This window comes from Camarhynchus parvulus, chromosome 13 (genome assembly GCF_901933205.1).
Source record: "Camarhynchus parvulus chromosome 13, STF_HiC, whole genome shotgun sequence".
In the NCBI taxonomy this organism is placed as follows: domain Eukaryota; kingdom Metazoa; phylum Chordata; class Aves; order Passeriformes; family Thraupidae; genus Camarhynchus; species Camarhynchus parvulus.
In genome coordinates this window covers 4,437,637-4,458,162 of record NC_044583.1, presented here as the reverse complement: position 1 = coordinate 4,458,162, position 20,526 = coordinate 4,437,637, and the positions used below count along the sequence as shown (strand labels likewise).

Sequence of the window (20,526 nt, the reverse complement as noted above, 5' to 3'; positions counted from 1 at the left end):
CTGTGCAGTCTGGGCCTTGGTAAATGTCAGCAGATGGAATTTTAAATTTCTTAAATTTGCTGTTTGTTCTGAGCATCCTTGTATGTGATTCCTGTAGGATCTGGTATTTGACAGGGCTGTGGGGCTTGCAGGGAATATCCTGTGAATCTAAACTAGCTGAAAAAAATGCCAACTTTCTTCCCTAATTTTACCTGTGTTGCAGGGGGAGATCTCAGGGGAATGTACAGTGAGGATGAATACTGCATGAGGCATTGCCTACAGGTGTTTTACAGTCTGGATGCATTAATGAGGGTGGCTCAGCACTGTTTCTGGTAGCTGCAGTCTCTTGAACATATATGGAATAGGCACACTGCATTCACTCTCTCTTTGGCTCCACATTTTCATTTCTTCTACATGGTCATTGTCCAGCTGACACCAATTTTCTACATTGGCTTTTCATGGCTTTATCATGCTGGAAAAAATGTAAATGTCTTGACCATGAGACTTTTACCTGCCTGAAATATCTGTGGTTTGACAAATGGTTCTGGTCTTGCCCTAAGGTGAACCCCTTCATTTGGGATTTTTGGGAATATGATCACATTCTAGAGTGCCAAAGACACAACACAGGCATGGGGAAGGATTTTGTGCCCTGAGGCCTGTTCAGTTAGGGTGTGAGCACCCACATGCACATGTGTTTGTCTCAAACCAGTTCAGGTGGGAAATAAAGCCGAGATACTGCTAAAGCCAATAATGTAAAGCTGTAATGAGATGCTTAATAACTAAATCAAGTAACCCTTAAACATCCATAGACTTTAGTGGAAGGAAATGAAGACATTTATACTTTTATTAGCACAGTCACTATAGGAATGCAGTAATGTATAGTGAGTAAAATCTGCCCAGCTCTTTCAAGGCCTGATTCTAGAAACATTAACTTCCATGGTACCAGCTGTAATTGTTTTGTGTTGCTGTGAATGTTTTCAGGACTGAGTTCTACATTTTAAAATTTTCTAAACTTACACATCTTGACCAAATTCTGTCCTGGGTATTCCTATCAACTTTTGTAGGATTTCACAGCAAAAAAGTAGATCTTTCCTTTACTCCTTATTTAAAATATTAAATGCTGCTTTAGCTTGTCTTTTTGTTTGATCTTCTCTTAGGTTGAAGTTGAACAGCAAAAGAAATCAGCTTGTCCGAGAGCTGGAGGAAACCACGCGCTTGGTGGCCGTGCTGCACACCCAGCTCAAGAGGTAGGTGACCCTTTGCAGCAGCTGGGGCTGCTTTTGCTGCACATGGTGCCACTGCCTTTCTCTGCTGACAATCCCAGCTCCCAGCTGAGGGCTGAAAGGCCTTTCAGGAGTGGCCTCAGGCCCCTGTGTAGTCAGGGGAAGGAGAAGCCTTGGGATCTTAGGTCCGTTTAGATGGGCACTTTTCAACCTCCTGGTGGTGCCTCTGTCTCACAGCAGGAGTTTGCACAGTCCCTTCTATTTCAGTAATATTCAGGTGACCAGGGAGAGCTGAGATTTATTCACTGAAGTTTGAATTACTGAAGTGTTACATGAATAAAGTGTGTTAAAGACAGCTTGACAGCTAGTGGAGTGAATCTCACTAATGCAACTACACATTAATGGATGAATGATCATATTTCTCTAATTCCAAGTGTGCTGTGGCTTGCAATGTGGACAATATATAGAGATATTCCCAAATCTGTTGTGGTTCATATGGTGTAAAGAATGGTTTCTAGTTCAGGCTGTAGTTTTGGAAGAACACAGGATTGTTATTTCCAGACTAATGCATGACTGCAGGCAATAAGGCCAAATCATTTTGCTAAAAGTATATTTTTATCATTCTCATAGCAAGAAAGTTTGGTGGGGTTTTTGTTTGGTTGAGGTTTTTTCCTACCATTGTGTACTGAATTTACTCTGTTTGTAGCTTCTTCTCCACTTGGATTCTGTTTCATTTTGTGAAGATGACACCGAAAAGACTGGAAAGAAATCATAGTGCAAGACTGACATGTAAATAAGCCAGCATGGAGAATAGCTATCTGTGAGGCTTTTATGCAGTGGAAATGCATCATATTTTCATTTCACCTAGCTGATTAGGGATCTTTTGAGGTGACCAAGAAGCATGTGAAACTAATTTCTTCCTAACCGTGTGCCCAGTGTTCTTGGCATGCTCCTTCATAAGAATAAGTGTTTGTTATTAACCCCATAATGCAAAAGGTCTGGCATTCAAGGGCATGTACAAAAGGAAATTGAGCCCAGTTTTTTGACAGGGAAAAGATTAATTTAAAACTCCTCCTTTTTCATAGTAAAGTACACTGAAAAGCTGTAAACTCATTAGGCTTCAACAGATGTGTATATACTGCCAGTATGCAAAAACATCTATCAGAAGCTTTTTTGAGCAAATGTGCTGCAGTGCACATCTGTTAGAAGACATTTTCTGCCAAAATTATACTAAATACAGCATACTTGCCTTTTTCTCATAAGGTCATAGACATAATTATACAAATGTAGCTTCCAGCTTTTACCCTATAAATAATAAATAAGGGATTATTAGGCTTATTAATATCTCACTGTTTTTCAGTGGGGCAACATAAGGCACTTATACATATTCAGAATTTTTGCATTAGCTAATCCCTATCTGAAGTGAGGGTCAATAATAACCAAGGTCTTCAATATGCAGAGCAGGAGTCTTGGTTTAAATGGAATTTCTGGAGATGGTACATGTTGTAGTCACTATTGGAATACTTGCTGGGTCTCCTGAGCAGAAAACTGTGCTGTGGTGTCTGGACTTTCTCATCTGTACAGACTTCTATTCAGCACCTGCTTAAAATTAATTTTGTTGTCAGTTATGTTCTGAACCTAGAACCCTGGGGATAAATAAGGCATGTGAATTGATTTCACAGCCGAGCCCCAGCTTTTTCCCTGCTCTCTTGGCCCTGGATTCCATGTAGCAGTCTTTCACATGGATAAATCCTGCCAGCTTCCTGGGAGCTGCTGGCTGCTGTGATCTCTGAGGGCCAGTTCCAGGCAGCTGTGATATTGCCTTTTGGCTGCAGCTCCAAGATTGAGGCAAATGGAAGGAAATTTCCATGTGGTCAGACAGTTCATTGCAATAACTTCATCTTCTTGCATGGGCCTTGCTGGTTTTTGCAGTCTGCTTTGGAGATTAACAGGAGCCATAGATACTTTCCAGAGAGATGTGGGAGGAGGGGGATGGCACTAATATTAATTAGTTTGAAACTGTTCATTAGAGTTGTTTTGGCTAAACAAGGACTCTCAGGAGTCTGATATGGTGAGTAGAAAAATGTGTATGATGGATACTGTTTCACTGAGCAGTGCCCCAGTGTTCCTGCTGTGCAGACTGTGGTTCTGGGTTGCTCTGGGGACTAATGCGTGTGGCCTGAGCTAACAAAGCAGCACCTGTGGGCTGAGAGATGTGGTGACGTTGCAGTGCTTTCGTGGGAAATCAGAAGATACAGTGTCATGGTTTTCTGACTTGTTTCCTTCAGTCTCTCCACCAGCATGCTCTCCCTCTCCTCGAGCAGCAGCCCTGGCTCTCTTGCATCTAGCAGAGGATCCCTTGCCACCTCCAGCCAGGATTCGTCCACCTCAGCCAGTTTCACTGATCTCTACTACGAGCACCTGGAGCAGCTGGAGCAGTTGGACTCAGAATATCAAAACAAGCTTGACTTGCTCTTAGAAGGAGCCACTGGGTTTAGGCCATCAGGCTGTATCACCACTATTCATGAGAATGAAGTAGCAAAAACTCAAAAAGCAGATAGCACGAGTCGCATGCAGGCTCTGAGGTCCTTGTCTGGTACTCCCAAATCCATGACATCGCTGTCCCCAAGGTCATCTCTCTCTTCTCCATCCCCACCTTGCTCTCCACTGGTGATAGACCCACTCCTAACTGGTGATGCCTTTTCAAGCCATATGGATTTTGATGATGCAGAGATAAGTGCAAATCTGTCAGAACTCACCCTAAACACTGGGAGTGGCAACTGTAGACTGGAAGAGCCTCGAGCAGGAGATAAACATCTAGGTCAAGGTATGGTAAGAAAAGATTTGCATGCACTGCATGCATTTATATTTAATGTAGTTCATAAAGCATTGAGAAGCAAGGGTTTCAGAAGCTGTCTGTCATCTTGTTATCTTTATGTTGAAAAATGTTTTCAGCTCTGTGTTCTGTCTTGTTTGGGAGGGAGAGTTAGTATTTTAATTTGTACACAAAAATACTGATCTAATGAGTCTTGCAGGAAACTGATTTAGGTGTGTTTTTATTGTACACAGATGCATGTGTACACAAATCACAGGGATTTCATGTGCAAATATAGATGGTCATGGTGGGATTCCTGGTTTGATTTGGCACTGAACTATTCAGAATGTCATGTATTGTTTTGGGTCTGGGAGACACACAGTGCCATACTGATGCAAAGTTTTTGACCAAGCTTTTGAGGAGGGCTGGAAAAGCCATTTAGCTTAATAGTTAACAAATTATAGTGGTAATAATCCCTCCCCACCACCTTGGTATGCATAAAATCCTGCTTTGGTTCCCAGTAAATCAGTGGCAATGAATTTATTAATTTCAGCTGAGCAGACATGTCACGGCTGTGCTCGAATTCTGCTGTTTTGGTCTCTTAGCAACAAAAACGTGTTTAGATTGTAAGCATGATAAAATAAGACATTTAGAGATAGTGGATGTTCTCATATATGCATATAGCTTGTTGGTGAGTGGGAAGGGCTCATCCTTTTTTGGAATGGATGGGCTGAAGCAGTTGGCACAGCCAGGGCACAGTGCTGGGGCCTGTCTGAAGCCCTTGTGACTGTAGCTGGGTTAAATCCAACAAGGATTGAGTGAAAGGACTGGATTTGTAGCTGCAGTGAGGAAGAGCTTTAAAGGCAATATAAATTTGCAAGCTACAGTCCTGTGAACCAGCAGTACAGTTTGTTTCTGCTTTTTGTGGGATTATTGAACAGCCTGTGTGAATAAAGGGAGCTAGTACCATGTTATCACCACCTTCTGCATTAAGAAGGCTGACACTATTTAAAACACAATAAAAAACACAAGTGCAAATCTTCCCTTTGAGCTACCATTTTCCTACAAGCAAGAGGTATTATGCATTTGAGTAGGAAACACTAATTATTCTTATTAGAACTGGATGCTGATTAGTTTTAACCTTTTTAGCTCTTCAAGATTTGCCAAGGCTGTTAAAGTGAAAGCTCAGGTGTTAAGCAGATTAAGTGATTACTGCTGTTAGCCAGTCAGCAGACAAAATAATCACCATAAGTAGTTTATTTCAGGGCAATAACGAGATGAGATTCTACTCCTGAGGCATTTTGGGGGTGGGGGCTCAGAGTAACCCAGAATGCAGGGGCTGGCTCTGGGGTGGTCAGCCCTGGGCAAAGCACACTCACGTGTCCTGGAGGCAGAGCTGAACACTGTGGGCTTTGCTGCTGCCTTCTGCTAGAGCAGAACCTCCTCTAGCTTTGAAACTGAAATAAGGTTGCCTTTCTCACCTGAAGAACACCTGAGTGATTTAGGGGAAGCTAATAGCAAAACCTGGGATCTGACAGAGTCCAGTGTCCTCACATCCAATGGTCTGGATGTGAGGACAGTGCAGGACACGGCCCTTCAAGGCCCATTGCAGGAAGAGAAGAGCAAACTTTAAATTCTTGATGTGAGTGAAAAAAACCATGAAACACTACAGGCAGTGTTATCCACCTGCTTGGAAAAATGGAGGAGAGTTGAGTCAGTTCTGAACTCTTCCATAGACTTTCTTATTAGTGTGATATCTCTTCAGAGACTTAAGGCTAAAAGCTGAAAGTCCAAATCTTTTGTTAATTAGCTGCATGAAAAGGCTGAGCTTTCCAAGTCTTTTGCAAAACCAGTAAGGAAAGGGGTGGCTGGAATTGTTGTCAGGGACCCATTCATCTTTATTCAGCTTTACACTGTAGCACCCTGCTGTACAGAGCTCACTTCACTCTTGTGCACTTTCTGTATTCACCCCCTTGGCCCTGAGGTGCTGGGGGAGGTGGTCAAGAATGAGGCTTTCTGTGCTGGAATGACTCCATCCTGCAGTGCCTTTCCCAGGGAGCCAGTCCCATGGAAAGGGATTCCCAGAGCAGCACTGGGGTGTAAAATTCAAAGGATCGCATTTAGGAAGCCAGGCAGTGGGGAAGAAGTTATTTTTTTTTTATTAAAACCATGGACTAGGAGGTGTGAAGGAGAATTGAGGAAAGAAGTTTTGACCCTGCCCATGTACCTCTAGCACAGCCTTTGATCCACAGCACTGCAGGAGCCTGGTCCTGGCACATGGCAGGAGAGAGGCTGGATTAAACTGGGAATGCCAGTGTTAAATGGATCCGCTGGTTTCAGTTAATGAAATTGGATTAAACTGGGATTAAACTGGGAATGCCGGTGTTAAATGGATCCATTGGTTTCAGTTAATGACATTGTGTTACAGGTGCTACCTTCTATTCAGGATTGGCCCTATGGGGAAAAGGTCTGGACTTTCTATTTCTGTCCAGTGGCTCCATGGGAGTACCAAGATGACAAATGCCATTTTTTGGTGTCAAAAAATCCGTGGATAAATGGGCCCAAAATGGCACAGGTGTCTCAAAGGATTGGGGTTACCTGCAGCACCCTCTGCTGTTGACTTACAAGTGCTTATGTCCTTACAAGTCCTTATGGTATTCCATAAGCCTTGCACACTTTTCCACCAGTTTATTCAAAGCTAGATTTAATTCTTTAAGTGGCTTTGTGAGACTGTGAAGAAAACAACACCAAAAAAAATCTGAAAAAACAAACTCAAACCCCAGAAAACCAACCAGAACCCAAACTTGCTTTGTAATAAAGAAAATATGAATTGGAAACCATATATTGGCTTGGGGGCATGTGCTTGTCTAAGTCTGTGGGAAAGAAGGATCACTTCTGAAAAACAAAAGCCCGTTGGAGAGGAGTGTACTGCTCTGCTGCTGTGGGGCTCCAGCTGCTCCCAGGGTGACACATGGCACCTCCTCACTCTTGGAGCAGGTCTCCCACATCCCTGAGGATGAGACCCAAGAGCTGGGCACAGCTGAGCTCTCGTTAGCCACATTGGCAGATGGAGCTCTCCAGACTCTTGGCTGCACCTCCTCTCCACTGAAATGTTGAAAGATGCAGAATTTGCAGGTTTCCAGGGAGAATCTTTCCCTGTTTTGAAGCACAAGAAATCTGTGTGAGATAACACCTCTGTGCAAACCTTGCTTCACCTTCTTTGGTTTCTCTTACCTATCTCCTTTCCCCTGTATTCCTGCATTTTCCCTGTATTCCCCTGTGACTGCTCTTTTAAATCCTATAAATCTCTTTCTCTCCATGTTCAGCTAGTTAACCTGGTCTTTCTGGACCTGTCTTTTGTCCTGTGTACACAAACATTTGGATTTGGGTGGTGGTTTTTTTGCTGTTCCCCTCTTGCTATGAGCTCTCCAGGTGGGATATGCAGCTCCATATGATGCATACCTGGCCAGAGCCTGGTCAGCAGTGCTTGCCCAGCCCCTGCTCTCAGCAGAATGATTGCTGCCTGCCTAAGGGTGCCTTGCAGTAGGAGCTGGTTTATTGGTCCATATTTATAAGTTCACTAGAATTTAGAAGTCCTGCTGCTTCTGAACGTTGCTTATCATGTCATGGGTACCTCCCTGCCTTTCCAGGGCTTTGGAAGCCTCTCCTGGCATCTCCTGCAAGGACCTGTGCCCAGAGAGGTGCCAGGGCAAGCAGCTGTAACAGACCTGTGTAATCTCAGCCCTCACACTGCTGCAGGGCCCAGGGAATAAATGGGCACTCACTGTGCAATGAATCCCTCCCTCACCTCCACCACACAGTCTATTCCTCCCGTTTTCCTGGGACTTTTTGTTCTTCAGGGCAGTTTGGCACATTCCCTCACTTCAAGGCCACCTTTGAGCTCAGCCTGCCCTACCTGTGTCCCCTGAGTCTCCAGAAATGTGCTGTTGCTTAATACCTGTCAGGGGAAAAAAATGCAGTTCAAGGGGAGGATAAGAAGAAAAGCTGCTGCTTATCCAGACAGTTTGTTTTCATTAACACCTGGTTTTGGTTTTCCTCTGTGCTTTCCTAGGTATAAACACAGCTGGAGGGACAGCACTGAAGGTGGCAGGTGTGTCAGCTGCAGTGTCTGATGAATCTGTTGCTGGAGACAGCGGGGTGTATGAGGCATCTGTACAAAGGTAGACATCACATCTCTCTCCAGGACAAGCCAGTGACTCAGCTTTGCCAAGTCACCTGCACTACTGCTGGTTATGACCTTTGTTTGTAATTTGATGGCTAAAGTTCTCAATCTCAGGTTTCTTAATACTTCTGAAAAAACTGTGAGCAAGATGAATTTGATTATCAAAATGACCTGTGCTTGCCATAAGAGGAGCAGCTGAAAGGAAGCTCACAGAGAGCTGTTTGAACAGCTGACCTGTTTGTGGAGGTGCTGGTCAGCTGTGGGTGCTGCCTTGACAGGGGGAAGTGGAGCCATCTGGTAGGAGGAAAGCTCCCCTCCTCTCAGTCAGTGACACCCCTCAACCAATTTTGGAATGTTTAAGGAAGCACCTTGAACTGCCTGATGGATGTGATGCACTTCCCAAGTGCATGGAGCAAGAGCAGGATGTGATGCCCACAAGAATTCTCCCACTAAGGGCACAGCTGGGAGTCAGTGCTCTTGCTGGTTTTCTGGATTGTCTGTGGGGGCTTTGTCAAAATGTTCCCTGGAAGGCACTGATCTTATTGGTACCTGCATCTCATGTGGGTTTTCCTACTGTTTTTATTAGCATTCAGGTGAATTAGAGGGTTATTAGTTGCAAAACACAGCTGTAGAGGTGAAATATCAGTCATCTCAGAGTCCCCCTGTTCATTAGTAATCTTCATTAATTCTCTAGATAAATTAGTAATTTTTATGTTTACAGCACAATTCACTTTGACAAGGGAGTGCAGTGTTTCAGTAAATTGAGCTCCTGGGCCCAAGCAGTCAGAGCTGGGTGTCCCAGGGCCCTGTGTCCTTCTGTGGGTAGGGAGCTCTGTGGAGAGGGGAGTGGGACAGCCACAGGAGGCATCCCATGCACACTCACGTGTCTGATGCTAGTGTTGTTTGGGTTATCAGCTTCCCCTGTGGTCCCTACAGTGTCATTTTGGTGCCTGTCCAAGTGGTGAGGGTGGGATGAGCCACCCTCTGCAGCTGAAATGTAACAAAATGCAACAGAGTGCTGAGCACTAATATGGAAAGCACTTAGAAAAGAAGAATGCTAATCCTGTTTTCATGTGCTACAGCATAGCCTCTTGAGGCAATTAGACAATGAATGTAGTTTTGGGGACTTTCAGTGCATAAAACTTGGGAGGAGGAATACATTGGGAGGGAAATGATGCAGAATAGCTGTTTCCAGCAAGGCCAGTCAGTGTACTCTGTCACTTTTAATGTGCTTAAGAAAGTTTGATTTCTTAAAGAAACAAAGGAATTACTTAAATCTAATAAAAGTTGAGAATTTTTGCTGTCATGATGCAGGACAGGATTGCAGTTGTTAAGTCACATTTCTCTTGCTGGGCAGTCAGCCGTTTTTGCTAAAAACCAGTCAAGGGAACCCTTTAAAAATCCCCCACTGCCTTATTTTTGCAGTCTTTTGTGTGGCTTTTTTTTTCTTTTGGCAGTGAAGAGGGAAGACATATGACTTTCTGCTGATAAGCACTGTAATACATACCTCTAAGGCTGATTGCACATACTTTTTAAATGGGCTTTCTTTTAGCTGCTAATTTTACAAAATCCATATACCAAACCACTGAATGGAAGGGAAAAGATCTTGTATCACCTAAATGCAAACACTTCAATAAGAGGCAAATCAAATCCTTAATTGTTGTTGTTTCCTTTCAGACCGTGTGTGTCAGAAGTGATGGTGTTTGACAGTGATGATGCAGAAGCGGCTGGAACAGCCAAAGTGCAAATTGCAATGAGGTATGTGCAACAGATTTTACTGGATTTGCCTTCCAGTGGGAAGGATGATAAATGGGATAGTGCTTTCTCTGCTGTTTTCTTCTTGTGTCCTATTAGTATTAACTAACTGATGCCCTTTTTTAGTGGAATTAAGAACTACACTTGACTCCAGGAGGTTCTTGGTTGCCCTCTTTCCTTTCAGTGGAAATCAGCTGGTGATATTGTGGTATGAGGGTCAAACCAGCAATAGGAGCACTGGCAGTGCTGGGCTGGAGAGAGCCTTTGGCTGGATTGCAGAATCCTTAAGGATGCAGCTTGGGTGGGGAAAACTGCTGAGAATAAGTGGCAGTCACAATCCCTGACCTCATGTGGACCCCACAGTAGTGGGTAAGGTGTAGGAGGGCAGGCACAGAGACATCCTCCTTAAATGATTTTTTGGAAGTTTTATGGGATTTGAGAAAAAGAAGTAGTACAAAACTCATTTGTCATGGCCATCCAAAGCAGAAGGTTACTCATTACATCCTCTGTTGCACTTCAAGTTTTTTTACTCGTAACTTTTCCATATTGCAGCCATTAAGGCCTCTCAAAAAATTGTAGCTGCAATGCAGCAATTTAACTAGACCTCAGGAAAAGCAATGTGTGTTAGGTCCAATATACAGTCCATTGTATCTGAACCCTTAAGTTGTGGATGTTCTGGACTGTTCTATATTCTGGATGTTCTGGTAGCAAAACTTGATGTCACAGGAAACTGGTTTTGTTCTAAACTGTGGGTGAGTCATGGTCACGTTATAGTGTTGTGTTGTTTGTAAAATTTTTGTATTGTTTGTGTGAAATACTCAGCCACAGAGTCCAAGGCAGAATTCTCTAATATGCTTTTCTGTGTGTTTCTGATTCAGATATGATGACAAAAATAAACAATTTGCCATATTGGTCATCCAGCTGAGTAATGTTCCAGCACTGCTGTTACAACAAGATCAAAAAGTGTAAGTGGGTGAAACAAACACACTTGATATATTTGTGTTGGATCCCATTGAGAATGAAAGTAAGATTGGCTTAAGAGTTTTCACACTCTTAAAAATTTACCTTTCCTGAAATGTTTCTATACATCATGTGGTGACACTTATGAACCAATAAACCTGTAGACTGAAATAAGGGGCAGTTTCTTCCTCAAAGGGTGAGGTTCTTAATTGTAGCAGTGCCTTGAGCACCTGCATCAAGTGAAGAGGGGGAGTTTGTCCTGCTGCAGAACTCCTTGGACACCTGCGCAGCGTTGGGAAAATGTGCAGCTACTGCTAGACTCATTCCAAGCACAAGGTCTTTAAACTCAGCTGTGTGCTGAATAAGCTGACAAAAATTGGATTCATTTTTGCTGTTCCTACCCACAGAAGGGTGTGAGCAGTGTGACAGGTTGCACAGATGTAAACAACCATGTAAAACAGGATCCCATCATGTCTAAGTATGAGGTTCAGAAGGATGAAGTCTGTGGCAACTCGTGCCACTTCACATCTCTGACACTGTGATGAGATGTTCCTTTCTTCTCAGTTGACTGCAGCTCCAGAGAACAGGAAAGGACAGCTGTGGGTGTATCACTTGTGGGTTTCTCTGGGTCTGGGTTGAAGGCACTTGAGACAGTAGTTCATGTTGGGACTCAGGTGTTTATGATTTCTTATCAGTAAAACAGTCTCACTACTGTGAGTTCGGCAGCTTTTCATTAGAACACACAAAATGGCCAACAATCTCTTGTTCCAAGGTCTTTTAAGACTAAACTGTCCAATTAAGAACTGACACCTGGATTATTTTCCCTTTTAACCCAATAACTGATCCCAAAGAGCCTACAATGGGGACTTTTCTGCCCAATTACAAAATGCCACCCAAACCCATGAAGAAGAAGGAAGAAGAAGCATGAAGAAGAAACCCAGGATGACACCCTGTGCCCTCCATCTTGCTTCTATCCATAACATACGAAAAATCCCCAAACCTAAATTTTTCACCAAGTGATACACCTACACTGCTCACTATAATGTGTTTTGTGGATTCCAGTCTATCTTGAAGTCTAGGAAACTTTCTCCATGAATGAGGGTCAAAGTCAGTGCTCCCCTGGGGGTCAGGACCCCTCAGAGCAGACACAGAAATATTCCCCGTGCTCTGGGTTTGCACAGACAGCAGGCTGACTCTCAGTGAGGGGTTTGGGGAGCTGCTCAGGTGCAGGGAGGGCAGAGCTGAGTGCAGTGTGTCCCACAGGAACATCCGTGTGGCCGTGCTGCCCTGCTCGGAGAGCACGAGCTGCCTGTTCCGCACCCGGCCCGTGGAGGCTGCCGACAGCCTGGTGTACAACGAGCTCTTCTGGGTCTCCATCTCCTACCCAGCGCTGCGCCAGAAGACTTTAAGAGTTGATGTTTGCACTGTAGATAAGTCTCACCTTGAAGAATGTTTGGTGAGTATGCAGCTTTGTTTTAATAACGCTGTGTTTGTCTCCTCTTTTTAATTAGACACGATGTTACACTCTTGAGGTGTGGCAATTTCTGTGAAAGCCTTTCTGATAATCCTTAGCTATGTGGTCTCTCCCCCACAGTGTTCTTTGCAATGACAATTTCCATAAGGAAAAACAATTAGGAGATAAATGCTTTGTTACAGAACTACCTTGTCAGACCACTAGATATTTCTTCTTCATGATCTGATGTCAAACTCTAACTAGTTTTCTTCCTTTTGGGAACATTTATGGCATTGCAATTGGGAACCAATTACTTTGGTTTTGGATACATCAGGTTGTGTGCTAAAAAATTGTATTAATTTTTTAGCACACAACCTGATGTATGTTTTATTGTATTTGTATTATTTGTATTAATGTTTTATCTTTGTATATCTCATTTCTCTTTATATGCCTTGTATTAAAAAATTACAAGGTAGATGAAGAGAAATGAGATATACAAAGCTAAAACATCTGGGTTTGGGCAGTGATTTTTGTCAGCCTTGCAAATTTCTTGAAAGGGAGTAATCCTCTCCTGTTCCTTTCTCTTTCTCTTTCTCTTTGAAGCTTTGGCTGTAATTTCTCCCTCCTGCAGTAGCACTGTTTGTACTTCTGGATTCTTCTGCAATGAAGCTGTAGTGAAACACTTGCTACTTACATTGGAAGCCCTTGGCAATGCTAAAAATAATGAAACATAAAGCATTAGTAGTGGTGTTGAAATGAGATAAACAGGCAGTTTTTCTTTTTGTTGAATTTGCCAAAATTAGGCAGTCCTAGATTTTCACTCTGATTTTTTATGACTGGTGTGGTAGCTGTTCATTTTAGTATTACACTAAAACTGTGTTTTTGCTCTCAATAGGGTGGAGCACAAATTAGCCTTGCTGAAATCTGCAGATCCGGAGAGAAATCAACCCGTTGGTATAATCTCCTTAGTTATAAATATCAGCAGAAGCAAAACAGGAAAAGTAAACAAGGAAACAGCCACTCTGAAGTACCCTGCACTGAAAAAACAGTAAGAACAGCTGCTTAAATTGAACAAATCTCTTCTAAACAGGACTAGCAAGAGGGTTTGTATGGCTGTTACTATAGAGAAGGCTGCTGTGTTTATATTTACAATTTAAAGGTGTTGTTAAGTGCAGCAAAATAATTAACTTGTCGATTCCAAATATGCCCTTGTCCTGGGCTAAACACTTACTGAAATCTCTGCTCAGGAAGCTGAGGGATGAGTAAGTGATGTGTGAGCTCCAGCCTTCCTACAGTGCTGCCATGAACTTGCTGGGCAAGTCAAGACAGAGTTGGCACATGCAGGGCACAGAGGGTGCTCAGCCTGGAGCTGCACACCTGCACGTGCTGGGGGAGCTGGGCCAGCTGTGCCCACGGGGCTGCTCTGAGCTCTGGCTGCACTGGGGCTGCTCTGCGGCTCTTCTCACCACACAGGCTGGGCACTCTGCACTCTCTCAGTCATTTCTTCACCAAAAGGCTCTTTCTCTCCTCAGGACTCTGTCTCAGCACTCTTAGAGCAGACAGCTGTTGAACTGGAAGCTGTGGAGAAGAAACTGGAGGAAAGCAGAAGCACTTTAACTAGTGGAGAGAGCTGGTAGGTGCCATCCCACCATCTTCTTCTTGTGGAGTGATCAGAGCATTTGGGTGCAGAGGAAAAAGCAGATTATACTGAGCTGTGGGAGGCTTCTTCTTTTGCTGTTTTGGTGAAAAATCCTGTTTCTTCTGGAGGTTGTGCTTAGAAAATGAGAACAAAACTGATAAATGTTGAAAATTGTCAGTAGCACTATGCTAATTTTGTTATTTGTACAGTCTTCTATGGATGCCCTGAAAACTCCCCTCTGTGGTGCAAGGCTTTGCTTGAATTTTAATGTGGCTGTTCTTTATATGGTTCAGATTCAGATTTCCTTAGAGAAGTCCAACATTTGAAATAGAAAGCAACCCTGACCAATGGGATTGATGGAGCAGCCTGCTGTGAGTTCAAGGCAGCTGAAAAGGGTGTTAAAACAGTGCTTCAATTTTGTCCAGTAACACTTTTTAACTAAGAATAATGGCATCCTGAGAGCTCCCCTCAAGATGCACTTGCCTAAAACTCAGACCACATGGCTGAACCCTCATCTTGCTTCTTTTGAAGCCCGATCAGGATGAAGCTTTTGGCAGTAATTTGATCTTCTGGTGCAGCTTCTCTCCTTTCTAAGCCTGTGTTTGTGTAATTTCAGTGGCTGCAGGGCCTGTCAGGTACACCTGGCTGCCTTGGGGACGTGTTTCTGTCCAGCAGCTTACAGGAGGTACCTCCTGCTCCAGCACCAGAGTATTGTCCACAACAGGCCAGTTCAATAACAGGGCTGTTCTTTACAGGCAAGATGAAGAGGTTCCTGACCTGGAAGAACAGGATGAGATCAGTGAAAATGAAGCAGAGGAGGAGGAAGAATTCTGTGCTGGAAAATCACTGTGGGATACAGAAGAAAGTCTGAATTCCCAGCTGCACACAGAGATAGCAGTCAAGGTACAGTCAAGGGCCTTTTGAATGGAAAGATGATTTAAGCTTCCCATTGCTCAGCTGACTGGGTTGTTGCTGAGCTGAGCAAGGCTACAGCAGTTATTTGAAAGTTCAGCATTGATGATTAAATGTTTATCTACCTGAAATCTTTGTAAATAACTCTTGTGTGACCATTTTGTCCCACAGTTAGTACAGCAGCGTTTCATGCCTTCTTTTTGCTGCTCAGGAAAACTGTTTTCATTAATGTGACAGTGGTTTTGAGCTTGTTTGATTCTGAATGTAGCTGTAGTTGAACAGGGGTGTGCTGTATACAGGTCTCTCTGTGCATTGATTTGGATCTTTGCTGCAGATGCACAACAAGTAAGATAATGGTCTTTAAAATCATACCTGCTCTCTGTGGGATTGCCAGGTCACAGTGATGTGTGGATCCACAGGCAAAGCCCATTGGAATCAGCAGTGTTGTACAGCAGTCAGTGGATGCAGAGCCCTTAGGGAGCAATCCAGTTCATGCAGCAGAGCTCCAGGAGTGAAGTGTCAGGGCACTCTGCATGAGAGGGGCTAAAGAATGTCTGGGTTTGAATGCAGCAAGCACAGACGTGGCACAGGTGGCTGTCACACAGCCCTGGGGGTATCCTGGGCATATGGAAAGCTGGCATTGACACTGCTCTGTGTGTCTTTCAGGTGGATAAAGAGACCAACACAGAGAGCCTTGCACAGTCTTCGACTGTAGTTCGTCCAAAAGACAAAAGAGCAACAAATCCACCCCAAAGTCAGTTTGTCAGGGGCAGCACCATCATCCGCTCCAAAACATTTTCCCCAGGACCACAGAGTCAGTACGTGTGTCGGGTAAGGAGAGTGAAACCCTGAGCTTCTAAGTGCTTGCCTTCACTCAGTCTGTATTTCTCACAGAAACCCAACGGTGCTTTCTTCTCTCCCCCTCTGACTTCAGAATTTGCTCTGTCCTCACCTCCTGGACAGTATCTTGCCTTGGAACTAACAGCATTAAGCACAAATTTATCAGATATATATGTGCACATATATTTGTGGCACGTGCAGCTTGTTGAGATGCTCTGCCCTACCTGGAAGGGCTGCTGTAAGACAGTGATGAATAAGCTGCATATTAAACAGTTTCCTGCTGCTTGAAGTGTTCTGTGCTAACTCAGTTAGCTCTGTCCACCTGACTTCAGATGAGGTGAACATAAATCCTTGATAGAAATGGAAAGGTAAGTGCCTGATAATATCAGCAGAAAAACTGTGGAAACCTGAAAGTCAGCAGTGTGCTTTGTGTGAAGGTGACTGAACAGGCCATGTGTTGGGTCAGATGTCACTTCCCCTGCTTTGAAATGTTTGTTCACAATTATTTCCTGAATTGAGGGTTAGAATAAACTATAAATATCTCGTCTTTTAAGTGGAATTGGCAAACAAGCAAGCACTGTCTTTTACCACACATGACCTGTCCCAAGTGGGCAAGCCTTTTAATACAGCTGGGCCAGACTTGCTGTGTGGGTTCTCCCTGGTTCAGCAGCTGGTGCTTCCAGAGGAACAAACCTTACTCATTCTGCAGTGCTGGAGTGCTACAGGTGCTGTGTCCCAGTACATGTAGGTCCCAGTACCTCTTCCCCTCCTCCCCCAGCTTTGAGAAGGGAATTAAAATAAAAGCCTGCTTTAGCTGAGCTCTTTGTAAGGGTCTATGGACAACCAAAAAACAAGGCAGGCTGTGTGTAACATGGCAACTCTTCAGCTGATAAACCCAGGGGGAGAGTTTTCAGGTAAACTTGCCTCTTCCACCACTAGCTTAAAATACAGGTTATAGAAAAATACAGATTAGAGAAAGCAGAAATCTCTAATAAAATAGTCCCATGCTTTACATATGCTAGGAAAGAGTATTATTATTGTTGTTATTACTACTTACAGTTTATTTTTCTGGGCTGTTTTGCCCAGCCTAGTTACTTGCACAGGAGAAAAGCAGTGGGGCAGAGTCCCATATCATAGCTTAACTTAGTGTCTCTCTTTGCTCACAGCCTATTCCCAAAAAGGGGCAGAGTTCAAGGCTTGTGGCAGGATCTGGCTGTGCCAGTGCATGTTGTGTACTCAGACTGGGGTGACAGCTGTCCGCCTTTCACAAAACTTTATAGTTCTGCTTACAACAACCTCTGGTCTTGCTGGCAGTGTTTGTATGCACTGCTTGTATTTCTTTTATGAAAGATTTGTGGTTTTCACCTTCCTTTTCAGCTGAATCGCAGTGATAGTGACAGCTCCACACTATCCAAAAAGCCCCCCTTCGTGCGGAATGCGATGGAGAGACGAAGTGTCAGAGTGAAACGGGTAAGAACGTCACCACTTTTATTTTCCTCTAACACAGACACGTGCAAAAACCATAAAACTGTTTTGAAAGAAAAATTTTTAAACATAAATCAGTTGCCACATGCTTTCATTCACAACCTTTTCTTTGTGTGCGAGAAGTCTCTCGAGGATTCTTTAAATTTTAGATTATGACTGCAATGCTTAAGTTAGAACTCAATTAAAACATTTGATGTAGGAAAATGGTTCCTGGTATTCTCCATCTTGTCAGAGAAGTAGCACAGTTTTGCTGTGTTTATTGTTGTGAGATTCTTAAGTATTTATAATAAATTGGAGGAGCTGGAAAAGCTGAGAATGATGTGTCAGGTGACCCTGTTGTAGTGATGCCATGGCACACAATAAACCCCTGTGCCCATTGTGATGGCAATCACTAAAATTCCCCCAGGATACTGACACTGAGCTCCTAAGGAGATGGTTTTCTTGGGACAGCTTGTGTTTGAAACTAGCAGAAGGCAATATGTTACTGGAAAAAGGAATCACAGGTTTTTCTGCAGTGCTGTGGATTCATCTGAAGATGAGACATTAAACTTAGGAGGAAGGTGTGCAAGCAAGACTGGTTCAATTTGGAAATGCTGCCAAGGGAGAACCTGAGTGGAAGCACAGAAATGAAAACACTTATCTCTAAGAATTCCTTGAGTTTGTGGTATCTGTCTCAAGACAGACTGGAAAGCAGGATCAATAGAGATGGTTTGTGTGAAGAGAAGCATTAGAAAGATGGGTCTCACAATGTGTTTGGCACTTTCTGGGTGGAGTGGTTGGGACAGTTCTCCTCAGTGTGCTCACACACCCCTTCTCTCCCAGCCTTCAATCAAGGCCTTCGGTACAGAGCGCCTGATCCGCACCTCGCTGGACCTGGAGCTGGACCTGCAGGCTTCCAAAACCTGGCACGACCAGCTGGTTCAGGAGATCTCAGTGCTGAGGGAACTGAAGGAACAGCTGGAACAAGCTCAAAGTCAGGGTGAAAAAGAGTTGCCACAGTGGGTGAAGGATGATGAGAGGTTTCGACTGCTGCTGAGGCTTGTGGAGAAACGAGTGAGTCATACCTGCCTTGGGGTTTTGTTCCACTCAGTGGAGAAATTTTGGGAACAGGGGACTTTGGACAGTCAGTAAATGAAGCCTGAGCACTGTTAGTCACTCCTGTCTGCCACATACAGCTCTATCAAGCTGTTAGTCCTGAGCCCTTTCATTCACCAGCAGAGAGATTTGCTGCCCTGGCAGAGGTGTGAATACGACAAGTCACAGATGCCATCTGTTGTGCCAAGTGTGTGCCCCCAGTCTGCAGGAGGTGTGGTGTGTGGTGGTTGGCACTTACCTTACTCTACATCACACCTTCCCCCATGCACAGGGCTCCTTCTCAGCTTCTGGGATTTCTCAGCACCTCTGCTGGCACCAGGCAGAGACCAGGCTATGCTGGCACCAGGTGTAGGAGGCAGTTGGTGTGAGGTGCTCTCTGGGGTGCTGTGTGTGCTGATCTTCTGCCTTAATAGAAGATCAAGATCTTTGTATCAAGAAGATACAAAGAGAGAACTGACAGAAACCATTTTTTCTTACCACAGGCAGGAAGAACACCTTACAAAAAGCTCTCTCCCTCAGAATGGTTAGTTGTCAAGCTACAGTTTAGCTTCTATGGCTTGTGACTTCCAGAGTCAACAGTTTCCAGACCCTCAGCCCTGCAGCTGAAATGCTGCTGTGTTTGGAGGTCAGTTAGGATAAGATAATTCCTCCTGGAAATACAAACAAGTCTTCTCCACTATTGATTTAGGTGCAAAATCCAGAACACAAGTGTGAGCTCAAGGCTGATAAAATGATGAGAGCTGCTGCCAAGGATGTCCACAGGCTGCGAGGGCAGAGTCGAAAGGAGCCCCTGGAAGTGCAGTCATTCAGGTAATCCTAGGTAAAGGGGAGGAAAAATGAACTACTACCATGATTTTTCTGTGGGTGACTGAGATGCTGATGAGGAAGACTGATCTGTGCAGAAGTAGTTAACTGTTCTGTTTAAATAAGAGCTTCTGTATTTTCATATATAAGGCCTGACTCAGGGGAATTAGTTGCAGCACTGCACATGATCAAAGCAACCAGCATTCTCCAAGTCATTCCCCACCTGGCAACAAATTCTGTAACACAGAAGCAGCCCTTTGCTTCCCTAAGTAACAGACTCAGAAAAGAAAAAGCCCTGAGCCCTTCTGAAATGGCTTTTGCTAAGGTCAGTATTGTGGCTTTAACTCATGTCTGATAAGGAAATAAAAGGTGTAAGTTGTGAGAGGATGTACATCTGCTCCCTGTCCCTGTGGGGACAGCTGGTGGGGCAAATTCTCTGTGGATGCTGGACATTTCTGGCAGGATTTCTGTTGCATTAACAACTGATCCTCTTTTTTTCAGAGAGAAAATGGCGTTTTTCACACGGCCAAGAATAAACATCCCAACGCTCTCTGCGGACGATGTGTGATCACCATAAAGTATTTGCTTTCTGGACAATTCTACAAATGCAGATTTGGGTTTTGAAGTTATTTATGTGGTATTATGAAGGTACCAAGGCATTTGTATATTAGAGCTTTTGTCAGTATGTGGATGTTTTGAAGATTTTTAGGTTAAAGTTATATCATCACAGAAACCAGCATTAAAGTGACAAGATTGTATAGTTTGTATATTTAGGAATGTATTTTTGGGAAATAGAATTTTAAATAAGAACAAAATGCAGCGTAAGGTGCTGTTATTCTTAAATAATGCTGTTTAGACTTTTTGTACAGCTCTACCTTTTAGAGGTTTTACTGCAATAAAATAAATTTGAAGGAACCTCACCCCTACCTTCTATGATGTTCTGCATCGGACTCTCCTCTGAGTGATGTATTTTGTACCCTGTGGGGAATGCTGGGAGCCAGCTGGGACTCCCAAGTGCTGTGAACGAATTCTCTGTGAGCTGTGAAGCATTTGTGTTTCCTGCCAGGTCATAAAAGTGGGTGTGAAGTTCAGAATACTTGCACTTTTAACGTTTGTACTACAGCTCATGTCTGTAATGGGTCTGTTAAGGTAACGTGGGGAGCCCATTGAAACCACTGCTGTGGGAGGAGGGCTGCAGGTTTAAAGTCCATTTTAGGTTTTTCCAATAAAGTGACCTTTCTGGACAAACCTGCCTTCTTGCTTTTTGTCTTGAGTGAATCTTCTCATCCCCTGGCACCTAAACTGGGGCTCTCTTGTGTTGCCAGCTGGAAGCATATAGCTTTTCACATCTTGTCACAGGAGATGCTGTAATGGACATATTTC

The 20,526-nt window shown here is 43.8% G+C and overlaps 1 protein-coding gene across 1 annotated transcript in view; it reads left to right on the top strand.

The window, feature by feature from the left end:
* The window catches only part of WWC1 (WW and C2 domain containing 1), a 66,878-nt gene extending 46,530 nt beyond the window's left edge, over nt 1-20,348 (top strand). The window contains exons 10-23 of the mRNA XM_030957273.1: nt 1,137-1,226; nt 3,491-4,029; nt 8,090-8,198; nt 9,878-9,958; nt 10,834-10,920; nt 12,179-12,371; nt 13,264-13,416; nt 13,901-14,001; nt 14,763-14,910; nt 15,586-15,750; nt 17,137-17,229; nt 18,067-18,297; nt 19,028-19,149; nt 19,645-20,348. Of these exons, the coding sequence (XP_030813133.1) occupies nt 1,137-1,226; nt 3,491-4,029; nt 8,090-8,198; nt 9,878-9,958; nt 10,834-10,920; nt 12,179-12,371; nt 13,264-13,416; nt 13,901-14,001; nt 14,763-14,910; nt 15,586-15,750; nt 17,137-17,229; nt 18,067-18,297; nt 19,028-19,149; nt 19,645-19,711 (2,179 nt within the window). The 3' untranslated portion in view covers nt 19,712-20,348. The remainder of the gene's footprint in view (nt 1-1,136; nt 1,227-3,490; nt 4,030-8,089; nt 8,199-9,877; nt 9,959-10,833; nt 10,921-12,178; nt 12,372-13,263; nt 13,417-13,900; nt 14,002-14,762; nt 14,911-15,585; nt 15,751-17,136; nt 17,230-18,066; nt 18,298-19,027; nt 19,150-19,644) is intronic.
* The last annotated feature ends 178 nt before the right edge of the window (nt 20,349-20,526 follow it).